The 15,929-nt window shown below is 40.3% G+C and overlaps 2 protein-coding genes across 2 annotated transcripts; one reads left to right on the top strand and one right to left on the bottom strand.

The window, feature by feature from the left end:
- Positions 1–1,363: 1,363 nt before the first annotated feature.
- Positions 1,364–10,719, bottom strand: mrpl58 (mitochondrial ribosomal protein L58). The gene is made up of 7 exons (XM_079801206.1): positions 10,629–10,719; positions 9,529–9,746; positions 9,431–9,458; positions 9,287–9,346; positions 7,525–7,607; positions 1,570–1,739; positions 1,364–1,502 (listed from the first exon to the last, which is right to left on the bottom strand). The coding sequence occupies exons 2-7, from the start codon at positions 9,691–9,693 to the stop codon at positions 1,418–1,420; spliced, it is 591 nt and encodes a 196-aa protein (XP_079657332.1). The 5' UTR covers positions 9,694–9,746; positions 10,629–10,719; the 3' UTR covers positions 1,364–1,417.
- A 1,078-nt stretch (positions 10,720–11,797) lies between these two features.
- On the top strand, positions 11,798–15,542 carry wdr45b (WD repeat domain 45B). The gene is made up of 4 exons (XM_079845718.1): positions 11,798–11,967; positions 14,834–14,908; positions 15,043–15,144; positions 15,303–15,542. Exons 1-4 carry the CDS (start codon positions 11,901–11,903, stop codon positions 15,506–15,508), a joined length of 450 nt encoding a protein of 149 aa, XP_079701844.1. The 5' UTR covers positions 11,798–11,900; the 3' UTR covers positions 15,509–15,542.
- Positions 15,543–15,929: the final 387 nt, after the last annotated feature.

Genomic DNA, 15,929 nt, shown 5'->3' with positions numbered 1-15,929 from the left:
AAAAAAAAAAAAAACATGAACTGAAAAATATTCACAACGCTGTTATAAAATAATTTGACAGATTATTAACACTTACATTTTAATGACAAATTCAACTTGTACCACTGAAAAAAAAAGATTTATGACAGGTTATGATGTATTGGTTTATGTCAAGTTGTCATAACAAAGACATCTCAAATAATGTCATCTTTGCATTAAAAATTACATAATTGAGCGAATGACACTTAATGACAGTTGTCATAAACATGCATAAAAACTGGCATGTGTCATGTCACGATTATGAAGGTGTAAGCATACCCCTTCAAGTAAGGTGTTAGCAAAAAAAATGTAAATACTTGGTCTTTGCTCTACCTAATTATATATCTTATTTTCCATCATTTTTTGCTGGACAGACTCGCGTCTGATGTTTTTCTGCTCATGATCACCGGACAGCGAGCAGGAGACGCTCTCTAGACAACGTTTTTCCGTTGGTCAAAGATCTTGTAGTTTGTGCTCATTATAGACGTTATGGTGTGTTGTGTTGTGTTCGCGCTATTAAGACGAGCTTCCTAACTAATTATTTCATCATATGGTAAATGAAAATGGACATGGTAAGCTTGTCACTGGAATCGGTTAGATGAAAAGCATGTAGTGGCAGTACAACGTCTACGTCGACCGCGTGGCCTAATGGATAAGGCGTCTGACTTCGGATCAGAAGATTGAGGGTTCGAGTCCCTTCGTGGTCGCTCTTTTTTTTTTTTTTTTTACTTCGGTTTATCTAGAAGTAAAACGTTCTTATATAATTTAAAACCGTGCATGTGTTTTTCAAAATAAAGTATAAACTCTAGCTTTGATGTGAACTAACGCTCGAACGCCAGTCTGTGAGCGGCATATGCCATCAGTATTACCCCCGATGAGCCACAGACCTGCAGCAGAAGCAGAGTGGCGCAGCGGAAGCGTGCTGGGCCCATAACCCAGAGGTCGATGGATCGAAACCATCCTCTGCTAGCTTGTTTTTGATCCCCCACCAAAGCTGCTGATTTCTCTGTGATAGTTTATCACGTTGACATTTATTGTTTAGTTCTTTATATTTTATTTCATTTTAAGTTTAATTCGCATTTAAAAATGGCAAGAGAACACAACTGGTTGAGTAATGTTTTTTTTCTAGTGTCTCATGCAAACACCTTTACCTCTAATTAAAACAGCACTGCCCTTTATTAACAGTCAAAGCAAATGCATAGTATAATCCAGCTCTTTGCTTTAATACAAGTTTACAGTTTATCAAATCTTGCTTTTAATCCAAAAAAGTTCTAAAGTGATCTGAAATATAATTCAGCATATGCTATGCATTACATACAGCAAAATAATCCACCACTTTTACAATGAGATATTTTGCAATGTTTTATTAAAATAGAACAAATGTAATCATGTTTTGGGTTCAGTCAAAGTCCACTCGTCTTGCTTGCTTTGTTGCTGCGTGTTTCTTCTTCTGTTTAAGTCTTTCCACATTTCTTTGATCTAATCTGGAAAGAAAAGAGAAGCATTATTGTGAGTCCGCGTGGCTTTAGTGAAGCTCTGAGGCCGTGTCACCTGTGGGCCCTGAGGGCCAGATCCTCCAGCGCTGGTTCTGGGGGCCGTCGCGCGGCTTCACTGATCATCTGGGAGATCTTCTGGAGACAGGCCTCCAGGTTCCTCAGCTGGCTCCTGCTCACCTCAGAGCTCACAATCAGCTCGCCTGCTTTATTCACACGGGTTTTATTCTGGACACACAAGTCTTTAAGCCGTGAGCAGTGCATGCAACATGTTATTATATACCTGTGCTGGTCAGATCATTAGAATATCATCAAAAAGTTGATTTATTTCACTAATTCCATTCAAAAAGTGAAACTTGTATATTATATTCATTCATTACACATAGACTGATATATTTCAAATGTTTATTTATTTTATTCAGTATCTCAGAAAATGACTGAAGACCAATACAAAGAAAGGGCGAGTTTGCTGGCCAATCAGGAACAGGGATACCATGGTCCTTAAACAGGCACTGGTTGCTTTGGCACTGTGTGCGGGTCCCAGTCCTGCTGGAAAATGAAATCTGCATCTCCATAAAGTTGGTCAGCAGCAGGAAGCAGGAAGTGCTCTAAAACTTCCTGGTATACGGCTGCATTGACCTCTGACCTCAGAAAACACAGTGGACCAACACCAGCGCATGACATGGCACCCCAAACCATCACTGACTGTGGAAACTTTACACTGGAGCTCCATCAGTGTGGATTGTGTGTCTCTCCTCTCTTCCTCCAGACTCTGGACCCTGATTGACTTCATCAGAGAACATAACTCTGGCCACTCAGCAGCTCCAGTCCTGTCTGTCTTTAGCCCAGGCGAGACGCTTCTGACGCTGTCTGTCTTTAGCCCAGGCGAGACGCTTCTGACGCTGTCTGTTGGTCAAGAGTGCGACAGCTGAAACCCATGTCTGTCATACGTCTGTGTAGTGGTTCTTGAAGCACTGACTCCAGCTCCAGTCCACTCTTTGTGAATCTCCCCCACATTTTTGAATGGGTTTTGTTCCACAATCCTCTCCAGGGTGCGGTTATCCCTATTGCTTCTACACTTTTTTCTAGCACATCTTTTCCTTCCCTTCGCCTCTCTATTAATGTGCTTGGACAGAGAGCTCTGAGAACAGCCGGCCTCTTCTGCAATGACCTTTTGTGTCTTGCCCTCCTCAAAGGTCGTCTTTTGGACAGCTGTCAGGTCAGCTTCTTCCCCATGATTGTGTAGTAGGGCTGAACGATTAACTGCATTTGCGATAATATCGTGATATGATAAGACACGATTTCCTAACTGCAAAGGCTGCGATTACAGTCTGGTCACGTGACACGCGAGAGTAAAGTCTGCAGAAGAAGCATCAGCTTGGCACGTTACACATATCATATGCCTGGCCTAAAAGGAAAAAAAAACTGTTTGTGTTTGATCTATCTAATATTGTGTTGTTCATACTATAGGCTACAATAGCGGTGGGAGAAAATATTCACTCTCCAATGATTCTGGATCGATTCTCAGCATAGATTTTAACTGCAGGTGCGCAGTGGTTCTGTTTTAGCAACACCCGTATTCTGATTGCTTCCATTATCTCTCACACACACACACACACACACACACAATCACACACGAACCATAAAATAATATTTCATAACGTTCGGAAAGGTTGACGGCGTGAATTGCAATGACATTCGCAGGCTTCTGTGCACAGGATATGTGCTGTGAGTTACAGTGTGTGTTCTCGCCCGCCGGTGTTTTCCTCACAAATGCTCAACGAAGGCTTCATTCAGGTCGTTAGGAATGCAGTGTGCGTATATTAAAAATAATAAACTCACTGACAGAAGGCTTTCCGTATCGAATGCTCACGCGGCGCTGTGTGAAGAGTGATGCTCGCGAACACGTGTCTGTGTGCGTCTCAAAATGCTTTTATGACGCAAAATTAATGTAAACACCATCAGTAATATCTTAATGAATTAAACAGACAGGGCAAAAACATCTTATATTTCAGAAGAGATCTGCGCATTAGTGTGAATGCAGATCTCCCGCTGTCTATGATGATGTCATCATTAATAATCAAACAACAGTAAAGCTGAGAGAGAGAAAAATCACTAAATACTGAAAGCACTCTTTGTTCATTGCTTGTAATATGTTTTGTTGTTCCTCGTTATGATTTACTAGCTTATGTTTTGCCGCTATATTAGTTTATATATTTAAAATGATTAACATGCAATTGTTTTAATTACAGTGTTATAATGTGTAGTTATTTTCAAAAGCTTATAATTACATATAGCATAATAAAAACATTTTATGTTTTTAATAAATTAAAATTAATAATTAATAAGGAAAAAGTTCAAGAATTGTTTTGGAATCGGATCGTGAGGTACCAATTAAAGATTTCCACCATTGCTATACTATGATGTATTGTTGAATAATACAGAAGATAAAGAGTTTTTTAAAAAAAATTGCATATTAAATCGCAATTGCAATATTGGTAAAAAAACAATATTTTAGATTAGATGTTATCTAATCTAACGCAATTAGATTTTTTTCCAGAATCGTTCAGCCCTATTGTGTGGAAACAGAACTAGACTGAGAGACCATTAAAGCCTTTGCAGGTGTTGTGAGTTCATCAGCTGGTCAGAGAGTGTCTTCAATATTCAACCTTTTCACAATATTCTCATTTTCTGAGAGACTGAATTTGAGATTTTTTTCCTTATGGGTCCTGCACACACTGCGATTTTTCTAAATCCTCTGCGAATGTTGCCTGTCAGACTGTACGAACATGATCCTCAACGTAATACACGTCACACTAATTATTAAACTAAATTAACCATATAAACTAAATGACTGATCTAAAGCCCACACGGTCACTGTATGATAATTGAAATGAACTGATGACATCAGCGTTTTCTCCAGAATGGCTGTACGGCTGAATAAAATGATGCTGCATTATCTTGCTGTTTAACACTGTGAAGCTGCTTTGAAACAATCTGCATTGTTAAAAGCGCTATATAAATAAAGCTGACTTGACGCTGTAGGGTCTCAGTTGTCATTATGTGAGACTGTCAGACACGAAAGACGGACGCAAGCGAGAGCCTCGCCCGGACTGTGTAACAGACAAAACATGTAATGTATCTTATAATTTGTTTTTGTGTAAATTTTTGACAGTGTGCGTTTAAATAAGTTTTAGGTCTTTATTATCTGTGTTAATAACTAGGGACTTTTATTTTGACGGGTGTTGCGGAGCGATATGAAAGCAGAGCTCGTGTTTCTTCATTCAGTGCGTTTTAAAGATTTAAAGTTTGCAGTTTGTTTAGCACCCTTTGAAAAGGCATAAGGTGTGTATGTGCTTGTTTACTGTCATTTGTAATGAGTGTGTTTAATGCGCACTTCTCTGCTTTTGTTCAGCTCTTACGTGATTTTAAGAGGTAAACAGGTTACAATAATCTCCTGAAACATCAGTAAAGTCTGAGTTTTACATCATCAATCCGGGACATGTTGGGTAAAGGTGAGCCGCATTCAGACACTATAATAGCGCTCAGCAAACAGCAAAAACAAGCGGTGGCATTTTTCATTCGCCTGACTCTTCTCCACATGTTCCCTGTTGTGATTTGATGTTGTCCTCAGGTTCTGCGCTCCTATTGGTTCTTGATTTGACGGTCGTCCCAGAAGTCACACTGCGGGATTGGGCCTCAAATCTGCTGACACTGACAGAATTTTGTCCGAGGTTAAATTTGAACGCAGCGGTCATTAATCGGTCATTAATCGGTCATTAATCAGTCATTAATCAGTCATTAATCGGTCATTAATCAGTCATTAATCGGTCATTAATCGGTCATTAATCGGTCATTAATCTGTCATTAATCAGTCATTAATCTGTCATTAATCGGTCATTAATCGGTCATTAATCTGTCATTAATCAGTCATTAATCTGTCATTAATCGGTCATTAATCGGTCATTAATCTGTCATTAATCGGTCATTAATCGGTCATTAATCGGTCATTAATCGGTCGGTCATTAATCGGTCATTAATCGGTCAGTCATTAATCGGTCAGTCATTAATCGGTCAGTCATTAATCGGTCATTAACCAGTCATTAATCTGTCATTAATCGGTCATTAATCAGTCATTAATCAGTCATTAATCGGTCATTAATCGGTCATTAATCGGTCATTAATCGGTCATTAATCAGTCATTAATCAGTCATTAATCGGTCATTAATCGGTCATTAATCTGTCATTAATCAGTCATTAATCGGTCATTACTCTGTCATTAATCGGTCATTACTCTGTCATTAATCGGTCATTAATCAGTCATTAATCAGTCATTAATCGGTCATTAATCGGTCATTAATCAGTCATTAATCAGTCATTAATCAGTCATTAATCAGTCATTAATCGGTCATTAATCGGTCATTAATCAGTCATTAATCAGTCATTAATCAGTCATTAATCTGTCATTAATCAGTCATTAATCTGTCATTAATCGGTCATTAATCTGTCATTAATCGGTCATTAATCGGTCATTAATCGGTCAGTCATTAATCGGTCAGTCATTAATCGGTCAGTCATTAATCGGTCATTAATCGGTCATTAATCGGTCATTAATCAGTCATTAATCGGTCATTAATCGGTCATTAATCAGTCATTAATCAGTCATTAATCGGTCATTAATCGGTCATTAATCGGTCATTAATCGGTCATTAATCGGTCATTAATCAGTCATTAATCAGTCATTAATCAGTCATTAATCAGTCATTAATCAGTCATTAATCAGTCATTAATCGGTCATTAATCGGTCATTAATCAGTCATTAATCAGTCATTAATCTGTCATTAATCTGTCATTAATCAGTCATTAATCTGTCATTAATCGGTCATTAATCAGTCATTAATCTGTCATTAATCGGTCATTAATCGGTCATTAATCGGTCATTAATCTGTCATTAATCAGTCATTAATCGGTCATTAATCGGTCATTAATCTGTCATTAATCAGTCATTAATCTGTCATTAATCGGTCATTAATCGGTCATTACTCTGTCATTAATCGGTCATTAATCAGTCATTAATCAGTCATTAATCGGTCATTAATCGGTCATTAATCAGTCATTAATCAGTCATTAATCAGTCATTAATCGGTCATTAATCGGTCATTAATCGGTCATTAATCGGTCATTAATCAGTCATTAATCAGTCATTAATCAGTCATTAATCGGTCATTAATCGGTCATTAATCGGTCATTAATCTGTCATTAATCAGTCATTAATCTGTCATTAATCGGTCATTAATCGGTCATTAATCTGTCATTAATCAGTCATTATCGGTCATTAATCTGTCATTAATCTGTCATTAATCGGTCATTAATCTGTCATTAATCTGTCATTAATCAGTCATTAATCTGTCATTAATCGGTCATTAATCTGTCATTAATCAGTCATTATCGGTCATTAATCTGTCATTAATCTGTCATTAATCAGTCATTAATCTGTCATTAATCGGTCATTAATCGGTCATTAATCGGTCATTAATCTGTCATTAATCAGTCATTAATCAGTCATTAATCTGTCATTAATCGGTCATTAATCGGTCATTAATCTGTCATTAATCTGTCATTAATCAGTCATTATCGGTCATTAATCGGTCATTAATCAGTCATTATCGGTCATTAATCTGTCATTAATCTGTCATTAATCGGTCATTAATAAGTCATTAATCGGTCATTAATCGTTTGTCGTGCACATGTCAAACTGAGGATCAAAGACTTCAGATTTTAGCCTAGGATCAGAGAAATCTTTCAGGATTTCAACATTTGTCTCAGATGGCCAAATCGTGGCCAAAATCGCAGCTTTAGTTGTCAGTTATAATCATCAAAATGAAATGAAATAAACATTTGAAATATATCAGTCTGTGTGTAATGAATGAATATAATATACAAGTTTGACTTTTGAATGGAATTAGTGAAATAAACCACGTTTTTGCTGATATTGTAATGATGTTTGTCGTACCTTCAGGAGCATCTGTGTCCTCACGTCCTCCGGGATCCAGTCTGCCGTCTGCACATGGAAACGCACCTCAGCTTTCGTACTGACTGAAAAACAACATTACACAATATTAAAGCATGAGTTCACCGATAATGTCCTCATCATTTCCCCGCCCCATCTCATCAGATGTTCATGTCTTTATTTCCAGGATGTTTCTGCTCATAATGGACTTCAATGGGAACCAACGGCTGAAGGTCCAGATCACGTCAGTTTCAGAGGCTCTGACCAATCCCAGACGAGGAATAGAGTCTGATCTAGACAAACCATCGCCACATTTACAACACACACACACACACACATTTATACACTTTCACCTCAGACGCTCGACTTCAGTGGTGCTCGTATGATGTCATCACGTCAGAAAGGTCACATGACGCAGGTTTGTGAATCCGCTGTTGTAACACTTGAGTTACATGACTGTATTGCTGGCTAGCTAGCGGGTTAACGTTAGGTGTTGCTTATTAAGAGAAATGAGTTGCTACTAGTAGAGATGGGCGGATGATGTGTCACATGGGGGTTGTTGTCTATCTTTATCTACGTGTTTATCTAAGCGCAGGGCTCCAGACTGTAGCTGAATATATACTTGTGTCTGTCAAAATTAAACTGCAAAATACTATTTAAATGTTAGTCCTGCATGTTCTCTGCATCCTGTGAGACGGCGCTGTCTTTGTGTCAGTGTCACTATATGAGGACACGAACACATAAACCGTCACTTCATGAGAATTTACCGTTTCATCATTTGAGAAAACCGTCATATCCTGAACACAGACACTCAAGGGTCTACGGCAACCCGTCAAAATAAAAGTTCAGTTAAAAAAAATGTAATTGACAGAATATATCAGGCTACTGTTGTAGGCTACAGTAGATTTAGCTACATCTCTACTAATAATAATACGTCTCTACTAATAATAATACATCTCTACTAATAATAATACGTCTCTACTAATAATAATATGCCTAGATGGTTGATTATTTTTCACTTGATCTTTTTTTATAAACAATGTTTCCTTTTAAACAGAATACAGCCTTTAAATGTTTATGTATTATTTACTTATAATGATTATCATCATAAATAAAAAACTTAATACATTTAATAATTTTTTTTAAATAGTTAAATAGTTAAATAAAAAATGTAGCTGTGGTACCGAAATTGGTACCGAGTACCGTCAAAATGTTATAGAATTGGTACCGACTACTGGAATTTATGGCATGGATTCTGATGTAGCAAATTTGTCAGCTAAGCACAAAGTAAACCGAACTGACCTCTAAAGATTAGTAATGATGTTTACACCAAATTCCAATTTGACCTATGCAGGCTAACTTAAAAATAGTCAAATAATGGTTGCCCTTTTTTATTTGCCAGGGGTGAAAATGAGCCATTTGTGGTGTTTTGCATTCACTACAGCTGGAGAACAATTAAATACAAAACAGGTTGTTGGCTCTACTGGGTGATTTTTTTTTTTTTTTTTTACTGAGTTACTTATCATTTTCCCAGATAGTATATAGATTTTTAGGCATTCTATTATCTCAAACAGCCTGAAAAATAGTGCATTTAGCTGACGTAAATGGGGAAAAAAATCTCCCCACACTCCCCCGGACCCCCTAGGTTTGGGCTAAGCCCCGAATATTTACAGCGTCTGGCTCCACACACACACACACACACACACACACACACACACACACACACACACACACACACACACACACAGTGTCACAGAACCCTTACCCTTGTTGACATTTTGACCGCCTGGTCCGCTGCTCCGGCTGTATGTTATCTTCAGTTTATCTAAAGACAGAGTTTCGGTAGATTCAGACCTCAGGTATAATAACACTGATCTCCGGTATGGGGTTAGGGTTAGTTAACACTTACCGAGCGGGATGCGCGCGAGCCGATCGTCCTGATAACAAACAGTGACATCATGAGTTGATAAGCAGATCATTGGTCAGAGCAGATCAGAGATGCTTCACCTGTGAGAGATGCGATGCGTTCCTCCGGTGTAAATCACGACTGCCCTCACCGAGCCTCGGTCCAACCCTACCGACTGCAGTCACTAACCGGCGGCACGCGCTCCTCGAGCAGGGCAGATTCTTCAGAACCAAACCCAGACCTGCGACCATCGGGGCCGCCGCCATGTTGAACACGAGGAAAACATCCGCTTCTGCGTCAGAGGGGCGGTCACTTCAGCCTACAGATTATAGACCTGTATATCAGTATATCTGTGTATTACTGCTGGAACACATCATTGTGTTATGCTGGAAAAGGCTTATAGTGGCACAACTATGTGTCGTCATATACAGGTTTCCCCCCAAAGGTACAGCTTTTGGTGACGTCACGTGCTCTCGGTGTCCTAGGTAAACATTGCACAGGAACGCCCTCACGTTTTCAAACTTGAATGCAATGAGCTCGTAATCCCGATTTCAGAAGTCGGAATTATCACATTTCCGATAGCACGTGAATTAATGACTAATTTTAGCCTCAGTCTCAGTAACCCTATCTGTGATATTAGAACACTGGCCTTCAGCTGCTCGACACATCAACACAGAACTTGAGTGCAGAAGAACATTTGGGACAAAAACGTGGGCTGTGATAAGGACTTTACAGTGGTCATTTTTGATAAATTCATATAATTTTTACAAAGTGGGTGTAAACATGTGTCGACTGCTGGTGCTAATTGTTTCATAAAGGGCGTAATTAAGCAGATGAAAGGACATTTGTAATTATTCTCTCTTGGCAAAGCGAGTAAACAATAAGGAAGGTTCCACCGAGATTTGAACTCGGATCGCTGGATTCAGAGTCCAGAGTGCTAACCATTACACCATGGAACCGCTCGGTGGCGGCCGTGTCAAGGGTCCAGCATTCACTTCGAGAAACGTACAATGACCTGTAGTATTAAATATCCGTGTAGTTTCTCCTCTATGTAATCATTGGAAACACGTTATCCATCCTTGTAACATATTAAACTAAATTTAATTTAAAGGTAACGTAAAATTAGAATTAAATCCAGTTTCTATCCAGAATCATTGAATGCACTGTGTAAATAGATTAGAAACATAGCAAAGGCATTCACCCCAGATGGGACTCGGATCCGCAATCCGCTGCCGAAGGATAGTCCGACAATTTGGGGCAGATGTTGAAGAATGTTGAACTCCACTGCCAATGACATAGAAGCACTATAACATTTGCAACCAATCAGAAAGCGACATTCTTAAGATTTTCTTGACATTTTCGACATTTGACCAATCAGAGTTCAATGAAGTCTTGACATTTTCGACATTTGACCAATCAGAGTTCAATGAAGTCTTGACATTTTCGACATTTAACCAATCAGATTTCAATGAATTCTTGACATTTTCGACATTTGACCAATCAGAGTTCAATGAAGTCTTGACATTTTCGACATTTGACCAATCAGATTTCAATGAATTCTTGACATTTTCGACATTTGACCAATCAGAGTTCAATTAATTCTTGACATTTTCGACATTTGACCAATCAGAGTTCAATGAATTCTTGACATGTTTTACCTTTGACCTATCAGCTTGAGTGCTAACCCATTACACCGTGGAGCCGCTCGGTGGCGTCGCGCGTCAAGGTTTGTTTTCGAGACGAGTATATCCGTGTAGTTTCTCCTCTATATAGTCATTGGAAACACTATCTAATATATTAAACTAAATTTAAAAGTTACTTTAAAATGAACTCCACAGTTTCTATCCGGAATCGCATGCGACTCATTGAATGCACTGTGTAAAAAGTTTAGAAAAATAGCAAAATGCGTCACCCCAGATGGGACTCGAACCCACAATCCCTGGCTTAGGAGGCCAGTGCCTTATCCATTAGGCCACTGGGGCAGTGACGGCTAGTAGTGCAACAGATTCACTCTTAACCACTGACTCACGGACACGCGTCCACTTTTTCATTTTTACTTGATATTTTATCGTCGCTAACAATATAATTTACGTTCCACTATATAAAAAACAAACTTTAGCAAAACCGCCTTCTTCTTGTAGCACATAAAGTATATTTGATAAAATAACGAAAAGTGTATAAATCATGTGTAGAGTCCAGTGTTTTGGTTTGTTTTGTTTTCTGATTATTTAGAAGGGAAAGCGTGAAGAGTGTGTTTCTGCAGTGAGATGAGCGACACACACACACACACACACACACACACACACACACACACACACACACACACACACAGCAGGCGCTCGGCCAACTTTATTTCCTGGCTGACAGACAGTCATGATGTTTGCGCTAGCATTAGCCTACAGCTCGAGGAATGCCGTCCTTTAGTTAGGCTTACAGTCTTTTCGGTTTGATTAGACAAATAACACCAAGCACTATGAATTTATTACCATCAAATCCTCACGGTAATGGATTACTTTATGCTGGATTTAACCAGGATCACGGTAAGATGTTTACTATTAGCTAACGCAAGCTAATATGATACTCCCGTTATGAATCAGAGGCCAGAGAACTCTTATTTATGTCACACATTATACACATCAGTTTGTGTGTTGTTGTCGGTCCAAGCGTCGAGTTGTGCGAGATGATGAACAGGACTGTTGTTGTTTTGCTAGCAAGCTAACGAACTTGAACAGCTGATTAGCCACAAAGATCACATGAGTGTTTTCCTGCTGTCAGCGTGTTTGTATTTTTGTATTTTAATTGACCAACAATAATAGTTATATATGAATATCACTTGGAACGTTGTTATAAAGTGACCACATTTCTCCATTGTATCGACTAAACATTGACAGTTGTGTTAGCGGCTAACTATAATAGCGCTAGCTCTGTGTGTGCAAATCTGAGCCATTGGATATTTCAATTAACATAAACAACACAACCCACAATGTAAAGTGTTATTAAAGTTTGTTTAAATCCGATTACGTTTGTTATGCGACGCGTTAGTACCTCTCCCACAGTGTCTCTAATAACTGTATTAAACAGCATTAACTGGCGTATTATAGCCGATGAATGAAGAGGCTAACGGGTTTAAAACACGAATCTATGCTGGTCAGTCACATCTTCAGCTAATAATCATAACTGGGTGTAATTATAACCCTTCTGCTGAAGCTCTAGATCTCAGATCTTCAGCTAATAATCATAACTGGGTGTAATTATAACCCTTCTGCTGAAGCTCTAGATCTCAGATCTTCAGCTAATAATCATAACTGGGTGTAATTATAACCCTTCTGCTGAAGCTCTAGATCTCAGATCTTCAGCTAATAATCATAACTGGGTGTAATTATAACCCTTCTGCTGAAGCTCTAGATCTCAGATCTTCAGCTAATAATCATAACTGGGTGTAATTATAACCCTTCTGCTGAAGCTCTAGATCTCAGATCTCAATCATAGAGTCTCAGAATAAACTGCAGGTTTGAGCTGTTTTAACTGTCTTAATATTTCTGTGCCATTGGTTTGTCTTAAGATGCACATCAGTAATAGTTTTTTTCTAAGGCACGTTTATAAAAACGACTTAAAGGTCCTAATTTAACTAAACATTGTCTGTGAAACCTGACATAAATATCCAAGAATCCCTTTGTTCTACTTACTCACTAATCACTTCCCAGGCAGACTCAAGTCAAAGGTTCTCAAGCCACATGGAGTCTGGGTTAGGGTTAGTCTGGGTTAGGGTTAGTCTGGGTTAGGGTTAGTCTGGGTTAGAGTTAGTCTGGGTTAGGGTTAGTCTGGTTAGGGTTAGTTTGGGTTAGGGTTAGTCTGGGTTTGGGTTAGTCTGAGTTATGGTCAGTTTGGGTTAGTCTGGGTTAGGGTTAGTCTTGGTTTGGGTTAGTCTGGGTTTGGGTTTGTCTTGGTTTGGGTTAGTCTGTGTTATGGTCAGTCTGGGTTAGGGTCAGTTTGGGTTAGTCTGGGTTAGGTTTAGTCTGGGTTTGGGTTAGTCTGGGTTATGGTTAGTCTGGGTTTGGGTTAGTCTGAGTTATGGTCAGTTTGGGTTAGTCTGGGTTAGGGTTAGTCTGGTTAGGGTTAGTCTGGGTTAGGGTTAGTCTGGGTTTGGGTTAGTCTGAGTTATGGTCAGTTTGGGTTAGTCTGGGTTAAGGTTAGTCTTGGTTTGGGTTAGTCTGGGTTAGGGTCAGTTTGGGTTAGTCTGGGTTATGTTAGTCTGGGTTAGGGTTAGTCTGGTTAGGAGTCTGTCTGGGTTAGGGTTAGTATGGATTAGTCTGGTTAGGGTTAGTCTGGGTTAGAAGTTAGTCTGGTTAGGAGTCCGTCTCCTCTTGAAGGTGTGAAAGCAGAGGGTTAGGGTTAGTCTGGGTTAGGGTTAGTCTGGGTTAGGGTTAGTCTGGGTTTGGGTTAGTCTGGGTTAAGGTTAGTCTGGGTTTGGGTTAGTCTGGGTTTGGGTTAGTCTGGGTTTGGGTTAGTCTGGGTTTGGGTTTGTCTGGGTTAGGGTTAGTCTGGGTTTGGAGTTAGTCTGGGTTAGGGTTAGTCTGGGTTAGGGTTAGTCTGGTTAGGAGTCCGTCTCCTCTTGAAGGTGAAACAGCAGAGGGTTAGGGTTAGTCTGGGTTTGGGTTAGTCTGGGTTAAGGTTAGTCTCCTCTTGAAGGTGAAACAGCAGAGGGTTAGGGTTAGTCTGGGTTAGGGTTAGTCTGGGTTAAGGTTAGTCTCCTCTTGAAGGTGAAACAGCAGAGGGTTAGGGTTAGTCTGGGTTAAGGTTAGTCTGGTTAGGAGTCCGTCTCCTCTTGAAGGTGAAACAGCAGAGGGTTAGGGTTAGTCTGGGTTAGGGTTAGTCTGGGTTAAGGTTAGTCTGGTTAGGAGTCCGTGTCCTCTTGAAGGTGAAACAGCAGAGGGTTAGGGTTAGTCTGGGTTTGGGTTAGTCTGGGTTAAGGTTAGTCTCCTCTTGAAGGTGAAACAGCAGAGGGTTAGGGTTAGTCTGGGTTAAGGTTAGTCTGGTTAGGAGTCCGTCTCCTCTTGAAGGTGAAACAGCAGAGGGTTAGGGTTAGTCTGGGTTAGGGTTAGTCTGGGTTAAGGTTAGTCTGGTTAGGAGTCCGTGTCCTCTTGAAGGTGAAACAGCAGAGGGTTAGGGTTAGTCTGGGTTAGGGTTAGTCTGGTTAGGAGTCCGTCTCCTCTTGAAGGTGAAACAGCAGAGGGTTAAGGTTAGTCTGGGTTAAGGTTAGTCTCCTCTTGAAGGTGAAACAGCAGAGGGTTAGGGTTAGTCTGGGTTAAGGTTAGTCTGGTTAGGAGTCCGTCTCCTCTTGCAGGTGAAACAGCAGAGGAGCAGGAAATCCCAGTATTTCCCGTAAGGTGTGTTTTTCTCCTCCAGGATGTTTTGCGTGTGGAATGGAGAATGGGTTCCGGGTTTATAACACTGACCCGCTCAAAGAAAAGGAAAAGCAAGGTGAGTTTATTAATGACCTGAGGCAGAGGAAAGCTCAGCTGGAGTGTATGATGACTCAGCCTTACTCCTCAGTTACTCATTCACCATCAGCCGTTTATGGGATGTTTATTATGTGTGTTCCTCCTGATGCTCAGAGTTCCTGGAGGGCGGAGTCGGTCATGTGGAGATGCTTTTCCGATGCAATTATCTGGCGCTTGTTGGAGGCGGGAAAAAGCCAAAGTACCCTCCCAATAAAGGTACAGTTCTCTTTGAGCGGCTTTATGGCTCTATGGCTTCATTTGCTGAAGTTGTGAGCACACGTTTGGTGCATGTTCTAATTTATAAACATATCTGATACATGTATGAAGCCGTTTAGCACAGGTGTGATATGAACACATGTTTGCATCCGCATTAGTGATGATCTGGGATGATCTGAAGAAGAAGACGGTGATCGAGATCGAGTTTTCCACCGAGGTCAAAGCGGTGAAGCTTCGGCGTGACAGGTATCACATCTCACCTCTACAGGTCACTCTAACCCCATCTCTGACCCTAACCCTGACCTCTACAGGTCACTCTAACCCCATCTCTGACCCTAACCCTGACCTCTACAGGTCACTCTAACCCCATCTCTGACCCTAACCCTGACCTCTACAGGTCACTCTAACCCCATCTCTGACCCTACCTCTACAGGTCACTCTAACCCCATCTCTGACCCTAACCCTACTCTAACCCCATCTCTGACCCTAACCCTGACCTCTACAGGTCACTCTAACCCCATCTCTGACCCTAACCCTGACCTCTACAGGTCACTCTAACCATCTCTGACCCTAACCCTGACCTCTACAGGTCACTCTAACCCCATCTCTGACCCTAACCCTGACCTCTACAGGTCACTCTAACCCCATCTCTGACCCTAACCCTACTCTAACCCCATCTCTGACCCTAACCCTGACCTCTACAGGTCACTCTAACCATCTCTGACCCTAACCCTGACCTCTACAGGTCACTCTAACCCCATCTCTGACCCTAACCCTGACCTCTA

This window comes from Gobio gobio, assembly GCF_949357685.1.
Source record: "Gobio gobio genome assembly, chromosome: 20".
NCBI lineage: Eukaryota > Metazoa > Chordata > Actinopteri > Cypriniformes > Gobionidae > Gobio > Gobio gobio.
The sequence above is the reverse complement of the archived record's forward strand: the minus strand, read 5'-3'. Positions and strand labels throughout refer to the sequence as shown.